We start from the raw sequence: 18,486 nt of genomic DNA, 5'->3' as shown, positions 1-18,486 counted from the left end.
GCTGGAATATTCAACATAAGGATTGCGAAGTCTGACCTACTCCACCCTCCGAAGCGTCACCCAGTTTTCAGCCCTTCTCAAGGTACCGGTGACCGTTCGTCTCCTCTTCAGCTGTGTCCCCAGGGGTTTCCAGTGCAACCACCCAGTTGGTCATGGGCTGAAATCTGGCTCACAGAGCTAGACTCACAGGTAAGCTTCTCTGAATTCCCAGCTATGGGTACTGGAGAAACTGCAAGTGACTTTAGCAATTTCTGCTGTATCAGGTAAGAAAATGAGAACAGCCACAGTGCAAATATTTTTGGAGGTAGTAAAAAAGCCTAAATGAAGCTGTATCTTCCTTGAATCAGAAATCTATATGGAAAGTTAAAGTTGTAAAAACACATGTTTGGTTCTTACTGAATGACTCATCGAGAGCTAGTACTTTGGAGTGCAGCAGCTTAAAAAAGGGCAAGTTTGCCTCAGTTTTTGATACCTTCACATCATTTTGAATATATAGTTAAACCACATGTCACTTAATTTTTAGATCTCCTGTGTTATGGAATAGAATCTTTGGTATTGACCCAAGCAGTGCCCCCAACAAATCCTTCAACCAAAAAACCGAACACTTAGCCCATTTTGTACCAAAACCTGCCCATTGAATAGAAATGAGTATACAAAGTTAACATCTATGCTTTTTTATTATAAAAAGTAGAAATGCAGATACATAGGTAAGCAATCAAAATACATGCTTTCTGTCAGGAGTTAACACTATTAGACCGAATGACTTCCTTTGAGTTTGGACGTCTGGGTCTGACTCTCAGGGCGGGGGGCGGGGTTTGGCACTGAACGGCAGCCTCCGGCAAAGCAGGAGTCACCAGAACCCCAAAGCCGGCCATGTGCACAAATGAACTTGCCCTCAATTCATTATACTTCATTTTCCAAGTCAGGAAAACTCAACAGTGGTCGCTACTGTAGTCTCCCCTTGGAGATTCCGAGCAGTGCAAATGTAATACCCTACATCAGTGGTTGCAACATCTTCAACTGTCAGGATGCTCTGGGAGATTCTTGTGGTGTGCCCCAGTCCTCTGTGGATCAGCCGCCAAGTGTCTTGAATCGTCACAGGCCTTTCATCCTGTTGAACAACACCCCCAATCGCTGCAGCACAAGCAATAGGCTGCTGTAAACAGGTCCCATTCACCCCACACCACTGAGGGGGGGGGGAGGTTCTTGCCCAAACACCTAAAAGACTATTCGGTACATACAGCACAGGGGAGCTTTTACAGTATATGCAAACACTACACTGTTTGGAATGCTCGTTTTGCTCCTAAGTTTCCACTTAAATTCTTTTGGAAGCCCAAGAACATAGAACTGGTACTAGGCAAGAAACATGGATAAAAATGCTGCTCCCCCCTTCACATTGCCCACTCAATAGTTCTGGGACTATAGAATTTAAAGCCAGATGGGGCACCTGGGTGGCTCAGTCGGTTAAGCGTCCGACTTCAGCTCAGGTCATGATCTCACAGTCTGTGAGTTCGAGCCCCACATCGGGCTCTGTGCTGACGGCTCAGAGCCTGGAGCCTGCTTCGGATGCTGTGTCTCCCTCTCTCTCTGCCCCTCCCCCACTCATGCTCGGTCTCTCTCTGTCTCAAAAATGAACAAAACGTTAAAAAAAATTTTTTTTTTAAAATTTAAAAAAAAGAATTTAAAGCCAGAAAAGCCTGACGCACTCACTGTGTAAGTAAATGAGAGCTCCCCGTTGTTCAGATTTGGTGAAGGGAGAAGTAGAAACAGCCAGGCCAAAGGACTCTAGTGGGAGCAAAGTTGTACCAAGAATGGATACCACGATGCCCTGGATGATCTAACTCCCTATTTCTAGAAAGTGAGATGGTCATTTTGGAGAGACTGCACCCAACTATGGTGAGCCGAATGTTGTGTGTTTTGGATTTGCTGAACAGGATTGTAATATCACCAGTATTAATAAATACACTTTCTGCTCATTAAAAAAAAAAAAAAAAAAAAACACACTTCCATTGAAAATCATGGATGTCTTCAAAGTGTGACCACACTTTTTAAAAACAAGTACCTACTACCAGGAAAATATTTTTTCTCCAGGGAGACTTATTTTCCACCAATCACAGCCCCTGAGCCAGAAGTGTATTGGCTACTGAGTATGTCTTAGGAGGCCAAATCTTCTCTGGCAATGAAGGGATTATTCCATGTTGGTAGCAAAGCTGTTTATTTTAGCGAGCAAAACGGGCACGGAGGCTAAATGTGCGGGTGTTGCTCTTATGGAAAGTCTATTTTAAAATTATCTCTGGCCTCACGGCACCTTTTTGCCAGGGCCTAGGTTTATATGCCCACTTGGTGGATGTGCTCACCATGGGGCATAGCTCGTATAGGGAGCACACTCTGAGGGAGACGAGTTGGCCTCCAATTGACCCAGAAATGGGGGTGGAGAAAGAGGGAGCCCCCTCCTTTCTCTTTCAGGCTCCGTCCCTGCTTAAGGGTTATGAAGAAAAATAACATATAAAGAAGGTACACTGAACTGCCTAATGGAACCCACTTTTTTTTTCCTGTCCTTTAAAAGAGCCACTTGTAAATATTACTGGAACAGCTTAGAAAACAAGTAAAACGTGGCCCCTGATACAGTTTCACACACTTCTCACACTCATTAAGTTATGATCTCTTCACCTGGGGGTGGGGTTGGAGGACAAAACTAAATTTACTGAGCTGGCTGAGAAGGGGCACAGCCCTTACCTTCTGTCCTGGGTAGATCCACCTGAATTCCACCTCGACATCAGGTTCCCCCAGGACGGTACAGAGGACGCTGATGTCATCCCCGCTTCTCACTTTGTTTGAGGATGCCAAGATGGTTGTTGACGGAGGGCCTCTGGGAACTGGAAGGAAACAGGAGACAGGGAAAGTGAGAATCCACGGGTATGATGTTGAAGACAAACCTCGAGGCATATTCTGTTCTTGGAACTGAGCTGTAACATGTCTGCCTTCCTTCCAGCTTCCCAGCCGGCTTCAGGCCTAGACTATCCCATCACTTCTGGTTTCCGGTGAAGCCTCCTCTCCACACTGGCAGTCCAGAATGGGGTGCTCATCCAGAACCCCCAGGCCCAGCCATTACATTTATGTTAAAGGAGGCAGCTAAAAGTTGTGGGAATAAAAAAGTTGAGGGAGAAGAAGGTGTTTGGGGACAGAGTGAGCAGAACATAGAGAAGGCTGGCGGGAAGGAGGGCGGCTGAAGGAGTGAAAAGGACCAGACAGGTGTGTGGCTGTCCATCCTCAGAAGGAAAAGGAGCAAGTCTGAATCTAACGACAAAGGATGTTTGGAGGAAAGGTACAACTACTGCCATCTGCTTGCTTTACTTGACAGCATTTTAGAAACATGGGGGTCAGTTCACTTAAATAATTTTGATGGCGGCCTTGAGCAAGCCAATGGGCTAGGAGCAGGGGCTACAGCAGCAAACAGCACAGACTTGGTCTCTGAGCCCTTGGGGACCTCTATTCATGGTCTGAAGGAGACAGACACTAAACAATTGGATAGTTAATGTTCAACTTGGGTTGTACTATGAAGAAGACCAGCATGTTCTGCAAGTTCAGAGTAGCCTGAAAAGCAAGAATGGCTTCCTTAATAAGGGAACAATGTTTGAACTAAAACCTGAAGGGTGAGCTTACCAGGCATGGAGGGAGAAGCAGGAAGTCACCTTGGGCCTGGGAAACACTGTGTGAGCTTCGGCTGTGAGGTAGACCAAGGCCAGGCAGGCTGTGGAGCAGGGCAGAGGGCCGAGGGCACCTCAGCCCACATGGAAGATTCTGACTAGAGTTTTTTTTTTTTTTTTTAATTTTTTTCAATGTTTTTATTTATTTTTGGGACAGAGAGAGACAGAGCATGAATGGGAGAGGAGCAGAGAGAGAGGGAGACACAGAATTGGAAACAGGCTCCAGGCTCTGAGCCATCAGCCCAGAGCCTGACGCGGGGCTCGAACTCCCGGACCGCGAGATCGTGACCTGGCTGAAGTCGGACGCTTAACCGACTGCGCCACCCAGGCGCCCTGACTAGAGTTCTAAGAAAAGTGGGAACCCAGGGGTACCTGGGTGGCTCACTCAGTTAAGCGTCCGACTTCGGCTCAAGTCATGACCTCACGGTTCGTGAGTTCGAGCCCAGCGTCAGGTTCTGTGCTGACAGCTCAGAGCCTGCCTCGGATTCTGTGTCTCCCTCTCTCTCTCTGCCCCTCTGCCCCTCCCCTGCTTGTACTCTGTTTCTCTCTCTGTCTCAAAAATAAACATTAAAATGATCACATTAAAAACAGTTCAATGTTTAGTGGAGAGATTTGAGCATACTTCAATCCCTTCAAGAAGTGGGGAGTTAGGCCAATCGGAAGAGACTGAATTTACACATCCATGGGATTTTCCAGGAACCCTCGGCATGGAGAAAGGGTACAAGTATGTGCTCTAGGGAGGTATTTCCCTGGACAGTGGGAGGACAACAGGTGGGCAAAGAGTTGAGGGCACGGGCAGAGAGCATAGCCATGTCGAGTCCTGGACCCCAAGCAGGGTGGGTGGGGAGGGCGGGAGAGCAGTGGGGAACGCAGGGGTGGATGGCAAAGATGAGGGCAGACACACAGGAGTCAGTGAACACTGAGCAACAATCTGGGCATTGATGAGGTCATTCATCAAGTTGGTGTCTGACTCAGTGAGTGATTCTCAAGTCGGAGCAGGTGTAGCTGTGGGCAGGCTGAAGGTGCGGCTGAGGGAGGGAGGGGTACCTGAGGTGGAGGGTCGAGGCAGTCAGTGAACTAGGTGGATGAGCTCCACGTGGATGTCGACGTCACCCAGTGACAAGGAGGACAATGAGCTAATGAGGGGAATGAATGGAAAGGAGAAGAAAAAGCTGGTGGAGCCACGAGACTCGGAGGAGCAGAGGTTCCTAACAGCAAATGAGAACAGAGGGTGAGGAAGGGGGAACAGACACAAGAAGAGCTTGACCTTGAGTTGGCGAGGGATGGTGCCCTTAGGAGACCACAGATTTGGGTCACAACAAAGAGGATGCTCTCATCACAGAAGATGTTCTAAGAGGCTGGAAGAACTGGAGAATTGCTGACGCATATCACAGAGATAGTACTAGAGTGAGCAATGGGTGAAGGGAGTCAAGGGGTGTTAGCTCAGGGTCACAGGCAGTTCTAGAAATGGCAGTGCAGTAGAGGAGCCTTTAAGAACAGCATTCTGTGCCTCCTGATTTCCATGCATAGTTTGGAAGAGCAGTGCCTGAGACGGGCCAGCTGGAAGAGACTGAAGTCTAGGCGCTCGTCGGGGCAGGCTTACCTTCCACATACAGTAGTTGGTACTTGACTGAGATCTGAGACTTGCCCCCAGCCTCGGCCTTGCAGTAGACCACCCCCTGGTGGTCGGAATGAGGTTGCAGATACACAAAGCCCCTCTTCATGTCGTAAACAATGTCTGTCCCATTGGCTGGGATTTCCTTGGCAGGAAACTCCCTGTGGAGGGTGACTCTGGCCGACGGGACAGTCACTCGACAAGGAACCACAGCCTGCCTGTCCGGGTTCAGGTAGACAACATCAAAGTAACTGGGAGAAGGTACAAAGAGTTCTCCTTTCTCTGCGAAGGGAAAGACAGAGGTTTGTTTTTTCTGGAGAAACAAGGTAAGAGCGCTTGAAGAATGTTTACATTCTACGGGCACAGAGAGGGGACTGGCAATATACTCAGATACTGAGTATGCATAGAAAAAGCTACTCTTCAATGCTTTTCCTTTTTTGTAAAAAAAGATTTTACTTCCCATCTCCTTAAAGGCAACAAAAAGGTATTAGTTGAAGCCCAAATCAGGCCCATGAATTACCCCAATAAGGAAGCAGGGAAGGAGACGGGTTTCCTTAGGTTAAGAGCAGTTTTAAAACCTGTGAGCAGGGGCACCTGAGTGGCTCAGTCAGCTGAGCCTCCGACTTCGGCTCAGGTCAGCGATCGCACGGTTCCTGAGTTCAAGCCCTGCGGCAGCACCATCGGGGCTCAGTGCTTGCAGCACGGACCCTGCTTTGGATCCTCTGTCCCCCTCCCTCTGCCCCTCCCTGGCTTGCTCTCTCAAAAACAAATCAACATTTTTTAAAAAAACAAAACCTTGTGAACAATTCGCTGTGTCTCTGGAGAAGCCCCAGAGCCTGTACTCAGTCACTAGAACAGTTCTCCAGCACAGCAGAGCCTCTGGGAGGCCCGGGTCACTGAGGGCACCGGTACCCTCACCTGTCCTTACAGCCCAGAGGACGGTGTTCCTGACACAGCTAATAGAGAATTAAGGAAGGACAGATGAGGGGCCCAGTGGCCTCAGGTTCTGAATTCTGCTTGTCTAACTCTGGGCTGGGGAATTCAGTCCGTTTCTTATATCCTCCAGTTTCCCCTGAAATCATTATCCCTATACCTTAAGTTCTAGATGATGGCACTGGCTCTTACAGAAGTGAGAGAAACGAGGACTGGGTTGCCCACACATTCATTCCTCAGGATGCTCAAGGGACTGTGGGTTACAGTTTTTTTTTTTTTTAATTTTCTTTTGGCATGGCACGTTGAATCCTCTGAGTTCTGGATGCTAGTGTGAGGGAATGCTACAGGAATTGCTAAGAGAAATCTTTGAACTTGATCATACCCCAACATTTAATTGTTTCCTATGTTTTTCCCACAACGTTCCTGATACAAATCATTATTCCTGGCTTCTTCCCTCACTAGCCCTCTTTGTGCCACATTCATGTGATGTTTTAGGTTAGTGACCTATTCTCAGACACAACATCAAATGTCTCCGTGGGCCAAGATTTCTTTGGCCGGGAGTGCCAAGTTCACTGACATGGAGGTCCTTCCCCGGCTCTGAGATCAAGGAGTATGCCATGGCTCAGGGAACCTCCATCTTTTGCAAGGCTTTCTATCAGGCTGGGTGATGTGCGCCACATTCATGATAGATTGACTTTCAGGCTTAGTTAAGGGGCACCTTGGTCAATGTTGTTTCTAACACCCATGTGTTCACACAGAGTAAGTCTATATGGCCTTGGATGGGTCAACTTAATCTCTGCTTCCACATCCCCATTTGGAGAGAACAGAATCTCTAGGACCAAAGATAGCTTTTGAACAAAAGCCCTTCAGGAATTTCTGATTCTAAGATTTAGAAGTAACTTTTCTTTTGTTTTACAGAGGAAACTGAACCAATAAACCAAACCAGTAGATTAAGTGAACAACCCAAATTCTAGAACACAAAAATGTGGTCTTACTTCTTGTTACTATAAAACAATCTTTGAAAGAAGTGACCTCACCAGTTGCTTTAACCAACAGAAAAAAAAAAAAAAAGAAATTCGTAAGCAGATTCCATCTACCAACAACAAAAAACTTTACTGAAGTTCATGTAAAAAAATTTAGAGTACACATGCCTCCTGCAAACATGTTTGTATGTATTCAAGTCAATGCTAAGCGTTACTTTAAGAAAACTAAGCACATGGAAATTTGGATTTCAAAAAAAAAATCAAATAGGCTACAAAGTCCAAATTTCAACAAACCCCATATTTAGTAAAAGGCTCATTAATGTGGTTTCACTACATATGATCATTGGAGCCCAAGCCTTTTGCTATGAGAAAGCTCTACCGCCGGTAATGTTCTCCTCCTTGATCTGGAGGGTAGTTAATATGTGCATGCATTTGAGGTTAATTTACTGAGCTGTATACTTATGACTTGTGTAGTTTTCTTTGTATATATCATACTTCAATAAAAAGAAAAACCTCCTGAGAGCCTCTCGGATAAAGAGTCGTTATAATATGTGGCAGTTGCTTAATCAAAAACCGTGCAAATTAACAACAGTCGAAAAGAGGCTTCACGGTGTTTGCAACCAAACTCTGGGAAACCTACAAACATAATGAATGCCAGACGTTTCTCTACGTGGGTCGTGGGGAAGCATATGTTCCGAAAGAATCGGAGCCAGGAGCAGGAGGCTCAGCTTCCGAAACAGCTCATCTTGGTTTTGCAAACCCACCCATGCCTGAAGAGACAAATGCTAAACCCTGGACTGAAAATCCAACTGGCCTCTTGGCTTGCTATTGAGAAAAGAGAAAATGATACAACACATTAGGTCATGCCCCTTTTTGATCCAAGGTTCTTCACAATTGAAGTAAATAGTTTGGTAAATATTTTGGCCTTCCTTTGATTCCCTAAAGAGCTGCCCATAAATTAAGAACGAGGACCTAGCTCCAAAACTCAAAGAGAGCCCTTTAACCCTCATGGGGCATTCGGCTCAAGGGAAGTCTTCAGTTCAAACTTTCAATTCAAAATCCAATCTTTTAGAAGGACACGATAGTGCTAATCATGGCAAAGAATCTTGAATCTGCAGTGTGAAATAGGGTATCAGTCCTTGTCCAGAAAAACAGGCTCTAAAGGCACATGAGCAAGTCTGTGCAACACATTCCAGAATGAGGATCAGAAGGGATTACCTATGAACAACTGTTAGCCATTCGCCTGACAACACCAGTGATGCTAGCTAGTGTCTTTCTCCCTGTCTATCAATCTACCCACCACCTTGTCCTAGAAACAGATTAGGGCAGTAAGAACATTAGATCCCAGGTCAGAAAAACAGGGGCTGACTCTTTACTCCCCGTTACCAGTCATGGAACCCTGACCAAGTCACCTTGCCCTTCAAGGTCTCAGCGTCAGCATCATTATTGCTAAAACAGAGATGGTCAAGTAGCTTCTACTTAGTTCCCAGGGGTGTGGTAAAAATGAAACGAGATACATGTGACTCCAACACGGTAGAGTGCTCTGCTAACGCATCTTCTGGCTGGAGAGGAGCTGTGTGGGTGGGAGGGGGGGAAACATTCGAGATTTTGCTAGCATTCATTAATGGCCAGCGCAGAAGATCATTTGGGTCCTAGGCCTAAGTCACTGTAGGTCTGAAAGGCGGAGGGAGTCAGGACGTAGACAGCGCTCATGAGAGCCCCTGCCTGGACACGAAGCAAGCATTGTGCATTTTTAGGCCCTTCACTCAGCGCAGGGATCGGGGCTGGAGCCACAAAGCCCATAGGCTTTGGGAATCGTGCCCCCAAAACTTCAGTTCACAGTACGCTAAGAACAAATATGAGGAGGCCTTTAGCGAAGCATCGTACGGCCATGGAGGCTCTAGAAAGATCATCATGGGCTCTGAGAGCACAGTGACTACACGTGCACAGCAATGCTGCCCAGTAGAGCTTTTTGTGATGACGGACGTGGTCCCTGTCTGCAACGTCCAGGAGAGCCACGAGCCGCATGTGGCAATGGAGCACGTGAAACAGGTCGAGTGGCCCTCAGAAAGTGAGTTTTAAGGGGTTTAATTTTAAACCATTTTCACTTAAATGTAAATAGTCACACATGCCTAGTGGCTGCCATATTGGCCAACGTAGGTACAGACTCAGGAATCAGCCCGGGTTCGAATCCTAGTACCATCACTTACCTGTGTGACCCTAAGGAGGTATTTCATTTCGCTAAAACTCTACTTCCCAATGAACACAAGAGAAATGACAGGAGTGCTTCCCCTGGAGGGCCGCTGGGGAGACTTACACGAAATAACGGATATAAACTGACAGAGCCTGGCACACAGGGAGCGCTCTGATCGTCACTATTAGGTACTCGGCCCCCAGTTGGAAACTGGGTCCAGAGGTCTGGGCTAAGTCCAGAATACCGAAGCGTCCCACCGACACGCCCAACGGTTTACCTGTAAAAAAGATGTAGGTGGAGCCGGTTTTGGTCTCGTCCTTCCTGCAGACGTAGCCCTGGCAGAGCTGTCCCCAGCAGCTAAACTCGCCCGTGTCCGCGGCCGTGGAGTTGACCAGAGTCAGCTGGCCATAGCGCTCGTGCTGCCTCACGCTGTCAATGGAAGCGAAGCCAGCTCACGCGGGGGGGCCCCCAGCAGGTGCTCTCCCCTCTGCCGTTCCCCACCGCAAATCCCCCTGGCTCTGCGGACTGGCCTCTCTCAAGCGGCACAAACTAGTAACAGCATGTTTGGGGGAAAAGTGTGTGGAAGGGTAGGAGGCGGTCAGAGAGAGAAGCTTCTAAAAGGAAGACATGACGTTTACATTTTATAACGAGAGGGGATTCTCTTCCACCTCAGCGGCGGAGTTTCCCTAAGTAAAATCACTGGTCCATTAGCAACGCAGCCACAGAAAGTCAGCCAAAGAGCCTTTGCTCCTGATGAACGCACTTCAAGAGCAGTCAACATGAATGAAAGCACACACCGTGGGCCACTGTGAAAATCTCTTGGATCAATAAAGAGAAGGTTCTGAACATAAGCTTGGGATCTTTGAGATGCCACATTTCATAATAAAAATGCAAACTTTCAGGGCTCCTGGGTGGCTCGGTCACTTAAGCGTTTGACTTTGGCTTAGGTCATGATCTCACGGTTCATGGGTTGGAAACCCGTGTTGGGCTCTGTGCTGACAGCTCAGAGCCTGGAGCCTGCTTCGAATTCTGTGTCTCCCTCTCTCTCTCTGCCCCTCTCCCCCACTCTCTCTCTCTCTCGCCCCAAAATAAATAAACATTAAAAAATAAATAAATAAAAACTTTAGGGGAAAAATGCTTGGTTGCTAAGATTTACTAAGCCCCAGTTATGCAGCCCACCTCTGGTACAGTGCTTAGAATGTTTGAGCATTTAACTTTCCTCTGACCTCACACGATTATTTCTACTTATATTTTCTCATTTTGCATCTCTTGTATTTTTAGCTTGTTCATGTGAATATATTTGCAAACTGCTTCAGTTCTTTCTGGAATAAGGAGAGACATAAATATTAATATTGAACTCTATCACTAGCTGATGGTAATGGTGATTCAGTGTATTATGTTGTGACAGGAATCCAGATGTATCATCAACGGGAGACATATTCCCCTGTGGCTTTGAGCCTCTGCACGTGGGCATGCCAATATAAATGGTTTTAATCCAAGGATGCATCTCAAATAGCCAAATGGCTCACCCCTCTGAGATCCACATACTTTTGTGACGTAGCTGAAACTCTCCTGTTGTGCTTTGCAACACCGTCAGTGAGGTAGCCACACTAAATTTAGCACACAACCAATGTCTGGTTAGTTGATCCTAAACACAGCCCTGTTCTGGTTCACCGCTGAATAGCTGCTTTCCCCACCAGGGCCTCTGTACTCCCACACCATCAACTACCTCCTTTCAAGGGAACGGAAATCTCTCCCCCTTCAGGAAGCTTTTAATTAGAATCAACTCTCGCTTTCTCCTAATGACGTAATTAGCCCCCTTGTTCTCTATCCCTCGGATACCCGTGGCTTCCTGTTATTACAATGGATGGCAAAAACTCTGAGGGCAGGGACGGGGCCATATTTGTTTTATATTCCCTCAGCAACAAATCTGTGCACAGTACACAGTAAAGATTCCCTAGAAATGAGTGGAGTGAAATTGAATTGAACCACAGGGTTGGAAGTGGAAGGAACCTTAAAGAGAAGGCACCCATCCAGTGATGTGTGGGAAAAAAAGAAAAAGGCGTCCAGCTCTCAGCACTGCAGATGAAGAAACTGAGTCTCAGAAAGAAGTGACTTCCCTGAGACCCACAGCTAGTGGACGCTGAGTCAATTACTTAAGTGAGTGAAGTATGTACTCATCAGAGAAGCAAACACATGTAAAGTTCTGCATGCCATAACAAATTCATTGCATTCTTCTAATGGTGGCTTAATTGCACATAATTGCAGTAATTACTAGTAGTAATTATTGTGAATACCACTACAACAATGACACATAATACATACCCCACAGGGGAGATAGCACAGCAAATAAAAAACAGTGGACCTCAAGGACATTACAGTCCAGGTAGGTAGTTAAAACTAATATACACGAAAGGATCAGAGAATAAGTAAACGAGGACAATAGGAATTCTGAAAAGGGATTTATCCCCGTGGGTTGAAGAGGCTGAAGGCAGCTTTGGGGAGGAAGTGAGACACGCCGGACCTTTAAAGGCGGGGGTGGAGAGGCAGGGGCAGTGAGCTCACTTGCTCAGGAAACTACAGTCCCGGGAGGGCTGGGACCAACCTGGTCTGCTCCTCTTACTGCACCCCCACGGCCTGAGTGCGTGGTGGGTGGAAGGCACTCAATACCGATTTGAGGATTTAACGCATTCGCCACAGAGGACACAGAGGGAGGGGGTTGGGAGTCACGGGGCATTTGGTTGAGAACAGGCAGCAGGGACCACCCTCAGGTGTGGAGGTGGGAAGTGACGGCACCTTAGCCAGCGCATGAGGTGGGCGAGGGAGAGGCAGGAGGAAGAGGGGGAGACTGAGAGCCTGTTCCTGTGATGAACGGCGCGGCCAGTGCTGGGGCCGGGCCGGGTGCTGGCAGAGGAACAGAAGCAAATTTAAGGCATGTTTTTCCGGGGGACATTTATGACAGACTGGGTATAAGAGGTGGAAGAAAGAGATATATCAGTAATGACCACTCAATTTGTATTTCTGTGTGTTAGGAAGACTGGGGCTTTAACCAACCGAGACGGAATCACTGAGAAGAGAAAGGAGACTAGGGCAGGCAAAATAATAGAGCCACCATTGAAGACTTTGAATTTGTGATGAAATGTGGGTCACCGAAGTGTGGATGCCAGTTGATGTGGCACTTGGAAACACAGGCTGAGTCACAGAGGAGATAAAACAGTGCTAGATTTGTATTTGGGGGAGTCATCTACAAAGGAGTAAGAGGAGAAGCTAAAAGAAAGAATGAACTCAACAAGGGAAAGCACAGAGAAGAGGAGAAGTTTGAGGACAAAATCTAGAGCCAAACTAGAGTCCACCAGGGCAAGAAAAGGTAGACAGAGGACAGAAGAATCAGGAAAAGTTATCATCAAAAAGGAAGATTCAAGAAACGGATGCTTGAAAGCATCAGATACCTTTAAAAGAGATTCCTGCCCCTCCCCCCCCACTTCCTTTGGCAGAATGAAAGTGTTTGGCAATGACCAAAAATGTAATTTCAATTGTGAGGATACAGCCGGCTTTCAGCAGATAAAAAAATAGAAAGGTGGAAAGAAAATGGAGGTGGATGTCTTCCTAGGTGTACCAAAATATCTGACCACATTCCCTATAGAGCTCAGAACTGGGGTACAAAATCAGCACTTAATTGATCAACGTATCAAGCACCTTCCGTGGACCCAACATTTGCTAGCATCGCAGTGATAGAAAGTATTAGATGCCATTCCTACTAGGAAAGTAATTGGGCACAAAGAAATTTAGCACTTGGGAATAACCCTACCACCATGAAATCTGCATGCTGTATCTTTAGCAGGATTGGGGGTGGAAGGAAGGAAATGCACTGGAAAACATTTCTGGATTTTTCCACCCCCTCTTGTATGCAAACAATATAAAACAGGAAACAAATTATTTAGTAGGATTACAGTTTAAATGCCTGGATTTAAAATGTCCATTTCTTCTAATGGTCTCACATAGTCCCAGCAGCGGTTTCCCCAAAGGGGTGGACTATGACCTAAGGCCTCTGGGGGCAGAGTCTGCAGGATGAAGTGGAGACAAGGACTCAGTGAGCCCTGCAAAGCCCTGGGAGACCCTTCATGCAAGTACTCTCTCCTTTTCTTGTAACACTTAACAAATTCCCAGAACAGTGGATGGTGTAAAGTTTGAGTGGAGCAAAAGGTGCTGTGACCAAGTGCCCCCCAAAAGTATATTTAAGATTAAGTAGAATTTAATTGGCTCAGCTTAGGTCTTTCTCTTCCAAACATGCACTTCCAGACCTGACCCACAGTGAGCTCAGTGAAGGACAAGTCAACATTTCAAAGAGTATTCAAAATTTAGAACTATGTATGTGTGTGCATCATGTGTGTATGTCTTCCGGGGAGGTCCCGTGGCCTTTACCCACAGTCCATTCCCATCAATGGAGGCTTGAAGCTTCGAGTGTGTTGCCCATCCTACTCTCTTCTGGAGGGGTAGGTAGGGACGCTATATCATGGGATGGCATAGAGGAGGAGGTTGACAGCTCTCAAACTTAGGGACCACTGTTGATCTCACCTGGGGCAGTGACCAGGTAAGGGTGGTAGGGTCTATGCTCCTATCCTTTCCCTAGACCCTACAAGCCAAGGGCAGGAGGTAAGCCCTCGATTACAAAATAACTAGTCACCGGTCCCATAAATACTTAATGAGCAGAAGTTAAATGGGAGATTCTGAAGTGCACAGTAAGAGACACAATGACACTTAAGTAGTGTGCTTCTCTCAAGTTCCCTCTACACAAAATGCCATGGGCAGGCCAGGGAGGGTAACCAGCAAAGCTTCAGGGCTGAGAGAATCTTAGGGGAAGAGAAGGACTTTCACATGCACAAAATAGGGGGCATGCATTCCAAAGGAATGAGATCCCCTGAAAAGAGACAAAAGGCAGTTTGGTGCCTGGCAAAGAGATCTTTGACTGGAACGGAGGTGGGCAGAGGTCTATGGTGACAGGCAACAGTCATGGGAGGCATAAGATCTTGGACTTTGGAGACACAATGACAGGATTCAAACCCTAACTCCACCATGACCTTGAGACTCCTTAGCTAGGAGACTTGGAGCTCATGCCTTCTACATTCTGGCTACACCTACTTCCTCAGACTTGAATTAACAGCAACAACAGCTAACGCTTGGGAGTGCAGGCTTTGCACTGAGCCTTTTGGATAAGTTCAAGACTTAGAACAGTGTGTGGCACAGAGTAAGTGCCTCAGACATTTTGTATATAGCTATTATGATGGCCCTCTGCTTTTCGTGACCACATTAGGAGGGAGGTACTATTTTTCCTCTTTTACTGATGAGGACACTGAAACTTAGAGAAGTACTTTGTCCAAAGTCTTCCAACTGGGAACAGTAGAGCTTCTAATCCTAGTGTCACAAAGACTCAGCTTACAAATGTTCATAAATGAAAACGGCATGGATTTCCATCCTACTGAAATGAAGTCAAGGAATTTTGACTAAGAGATGATGCCTCTAACTAACCTGCAAATCCTGCTAAATATGGACACACACATACACACACACATACCCCACAATCAAAAACATGCAAGATCTGATTTAATTAGCTGAGTAATATTTGTGATAGCCTATTTTCTATTACAACAGCAAGTTAACAGTTCAATAAGTAAGTGGAGTATCTGGGTGGCTCAGTTGGTTGAGCATCTGAATGCTTGATTTTGGCTCAGGTCATGATCTTACGGTTCGTGAGCCCCACCCTCACTTGCATTTTCTCTCAAAATAAAAAAAATAAAAATTAAAAAAAATCAGTGAGTAATTAAATGGAACAAGAGCAGGAAAACAACTAGTTATTAAACATCTAGTCTTTAATGGACAGAACCTAAGGTACACATGACTTTTTCTCAATCCCACGAGACGGAGATGGTCAAATAATAATGGCTAATACTTAAGTAAAGCTTAATATGTGTTAAGCACTGTTTTAATCCCTTTATAGATTTTGACTAATTTCATCCTCATAAAATCTTTATGAAACAGATGTTATTATCCTCCCCAAGTTGCAGGTGGGCAAACTAAGACCGGAGAGGCTAGCTAACTTTCCCATATAAGTGTTGGAACCACAGGAGAAGAATTTGAAGTTTAAGTAATGTTCCCCGGGCCACTCAACTGTACGATCCCAGATATTGTGCATTGGAGACCGTGTTGCCTCTGTTGACATAAAAGAGAAGCACAAGGAGCGAGAGAAAAAAGATGCAATCCAAAATCCTCCTTATTCAACATGCACTTCGAAAATTAATTATTTAGTTTCTACCACAGGCAAGGTGCTATGCCAAGCATCAAAGGAGATCAAGATTCATGTGCATTTGCTTGTTCATGTTTCAAGTGTTTGTACAGGGCCTTGTGTTTAAGCTTCTTTTTAAGAATGTGTCAGAAAATAACGGCTCCATGATATGCTGGGAATAGAGCCATATCAACAAAGTACAAACCCTGGGAAACAGACAGCTGGTAAAACATATCAAAGTTTCACAGTTTATGATATAAAAGAAAAAGATGATGAAAAGAAATATGTATGAGAAACTAGTAGAGAACCAAATATGCAAAATGAGAAACAAAATGAATACAGTTTCAGTATCAGAAACTAAGCTGAAAGGTCCCTCCCTCTCTCTCTGCTTCCTTCCTTCCCTCCCTCTTGCTCTCTCACCCTCCCTCCCTCCATCCCCCCTCGTGTATGTTTGAGGACTATCCAAGGACCTCCTCAAAATGCTTGCAATATAACTCCAGTATTTCTATCCCAACAACAGGTTATGTTAATGTCTGTGAATGTGACTCAGGACTTTTCTACTACAACGACTTATGCCAGATTCTTCTGTATTCTTAAAAAAGAAGTCAGAGGATGAGATCAAGTTGACAGAGAAGAAAAACCCTGAGCTCACCTCTTCTCACAAGTACAACAAAACAACTACATAAGAACAATTCTCTCCGGGAACAACTTGGAGACCAGAGGAGCAGCTCCAAAACAACCACAGATATAAAGAAAAAGGCATGTTAAGAGGAGGAGAAGGGTCAAAGACACGATATAGTGAGGGCTCACACCCCTGGCACAGAGAGGAGGTAATCCCTGAGCACTGAGGGGTTCAAGTTCCACATCAGCTACCTCAGCGCTGGGGACCTGCAACAGGAAGACAAAACCCAGGAATGTCTTGCTTTGAAAACCAAGGTTTAACCTCAAGAAAGCCAGAGACAATAGGAAGCCAAAACTCTACTTTTCAAGGGCTTGAACACAAGTTACTCACACCGAGACCTAGCACAGAGGCAGCAGTTTGAACAGTGCCTGGGCCATATGTGAAAGAGATTTAGTGACTAATTTTGAGGCATGGACTGTAGGAGCAGGGATCTGTAGGGATGTTCTTTAAGAGGGGAAGGCTGGTAAGGTCATTTTATTTACTCTCCCTCTATCTAGCTGGGCCAGCACTGGCGGGTGCCATCTCTGACACATTCCATCTACCTTGCCAGCCCACTCACCCCACCTCCACATTACACCTGACCAGTAGCTGACCCACCAAAATGGCTGTCACTCTGCCTCACCCAGGAGGTGGCCTCACCTAGGACTGGTAACCCCAATGCAACTCCTGCTATGCCTACCACACTTGGTGAGTAGCCTTGGCCTGGACCGTTGCCCCTCAGAGTGAATCACAGCGCAGGGCCTGGGTGGCTCAGTCGGTTAAACGTCTGACTTCGGCTCAGGTCCTGATCTCGCTGTTCATCGGTTCAAGCCCCACATAGGGCTCTGTGCTGACAGCTTGGAGTCTGAAGCCTGCTTCAGATTCTGTGTCTCTTTCTCTCTCTGCCCTCCCCCAACTCACACTCTGTCTCTCAAAAACAAATAAACATTAAGAAAAAATTTGGGGGGGGGGTGCACCTGGGTGGCTCAGTTAAGCGTCTGACTTCAGCTCAGGTCATGATCTCGCGGTTTTTGAGTTCGAGCCCCACGTCAGGTTCTGTGCTGACAGCTTGGAGCCTGGAGCCTGCTTCAGATTCTGTGTCTCCCTCTGTCTCTGTCCCCCCACCCCCACCCCTGCTCATGCTCTGTCTCTCTCTGTCTCTCAAAAATGAATAAATGTAAAAAAAAAAATTAAAAAAAAATTTTTTAAGTGAATCACACCATGAGGAGGGGGGACCTGCCACACATACCAGTAGAACCACAGAAGTCAAAACTAGTCCTTACAACTCTGTTCACCAGCAGCCCTGCAGCAGCTATAGCCCAGCCACAAGAAGGTGCCTACAGATCACACAGGGTCACCCCTGGAGTGCCTGGTTTTGGTGGCTCTTGGGGGGATTGTTCTTCTGGGACCCAGAGGACACCTACTATTTAAGGCCATTCCTTCAAGACTGAGAGACATAGCTGATCTACGTAATACATAGAAACAAACAGAGAGTCAGACAAAATGAGGAGACACAGGAATATGACAAAATCTCAGGAAAAAAACAAAATGAAGTAGAGATAAGCAATCTACCTAATAAAGTGTTCAAAGTAATGGTCATAAAGGTGCTAATTGGGCTCAGAAAAATAATAGATGAACAGTGAGAATGTCAACAAATAAAAATAAAATGTTAAAAAGAACTAATCAGAACTGAAGGCTACAATAAATGAAATTTCAAAAATACACCAGAGATGGCACACCTGGGTGGCTCAGTTAGGTGAGCATCTGACTTCGGCTCAGGTCGTGACTTCGCTGTTCATGAGTTCAAGCCTCATGTCAGGGTCTGTGCTAACAGCTCAGAGCCTGGACCCTGCTTCCGATTCTCTGTCTTCCTCTCTCTCTGCCTCTCCCCCATTCGTACTCTGTCTCTCTCTCTCTCTCTCAAAAATAAAAAAACATTAAAAAAATTTTTTTAAATACACTGGAGAGAGTCAACATCAGATTAGAGGATGCAGAAGAACAAATCAGTGATCTGGAAGACAGAGGAGTGAAACCATCCAAGTGAAAGAGAAAAAAAAATTTAATAAAGATAGTTTAAACGATCTCTGGACAACATTAAGCATAAAACATTAAC

The 18,486-nt window shown here is 46.0% G+C and overlaps 1 protein-coding gene across 1 annotated transcript in view; it reads right to left on the bottom strand.

The window, feature by feature from the left end:
* Positions 1–922: 922 nt before the first annotated feature.
* PDGFRL (platelet derived growth factor receptor like) overlaps positions 923–18,486 on the bottom strand; it is a 70,262-nt gene continuing 52,698 nt past the window's right edge. The window contains exons 4-7 of the mRNA XM_047092335.1: positions 9,710–9,861; positions 5,311–5,604; positions 2,737–2,876; positions 923–1,111 (exon numbers count right to left, since the gene is read on the bottom strand). Coding sequence (XP_046948291.1) covers positions 923–1,111; positions 2,737–2,876; positions 5,311–5,604; positions 9,710–9,861 — 775 coding nt within the window. The remainder of the gene's footprint in view (positions 1,112–2,736; positions 2,877–5,310; positions 5,605–9,709; positions 9,862–18,486) is intronic.

Source organism: Lynx rufus, unplaced genomic scaffold, assembly GCF_022079265.1.
Source record: "Lynx rufus isolate CCGP_SWC_20201006 ecotype Redwood Valley unplaced genomic scaffold, mLynRuf1.p SCAF_3, whole genome shotgun sequence".
Lineage (NCBI taxonomy): Eukaryota > Metazoa > Chordata > Mammalia > Carnivora > Felidae > Lynx > Lynx rufus.
This window is presented reverse-complemented; position numbering and strand designations above follow the sequence as displayed.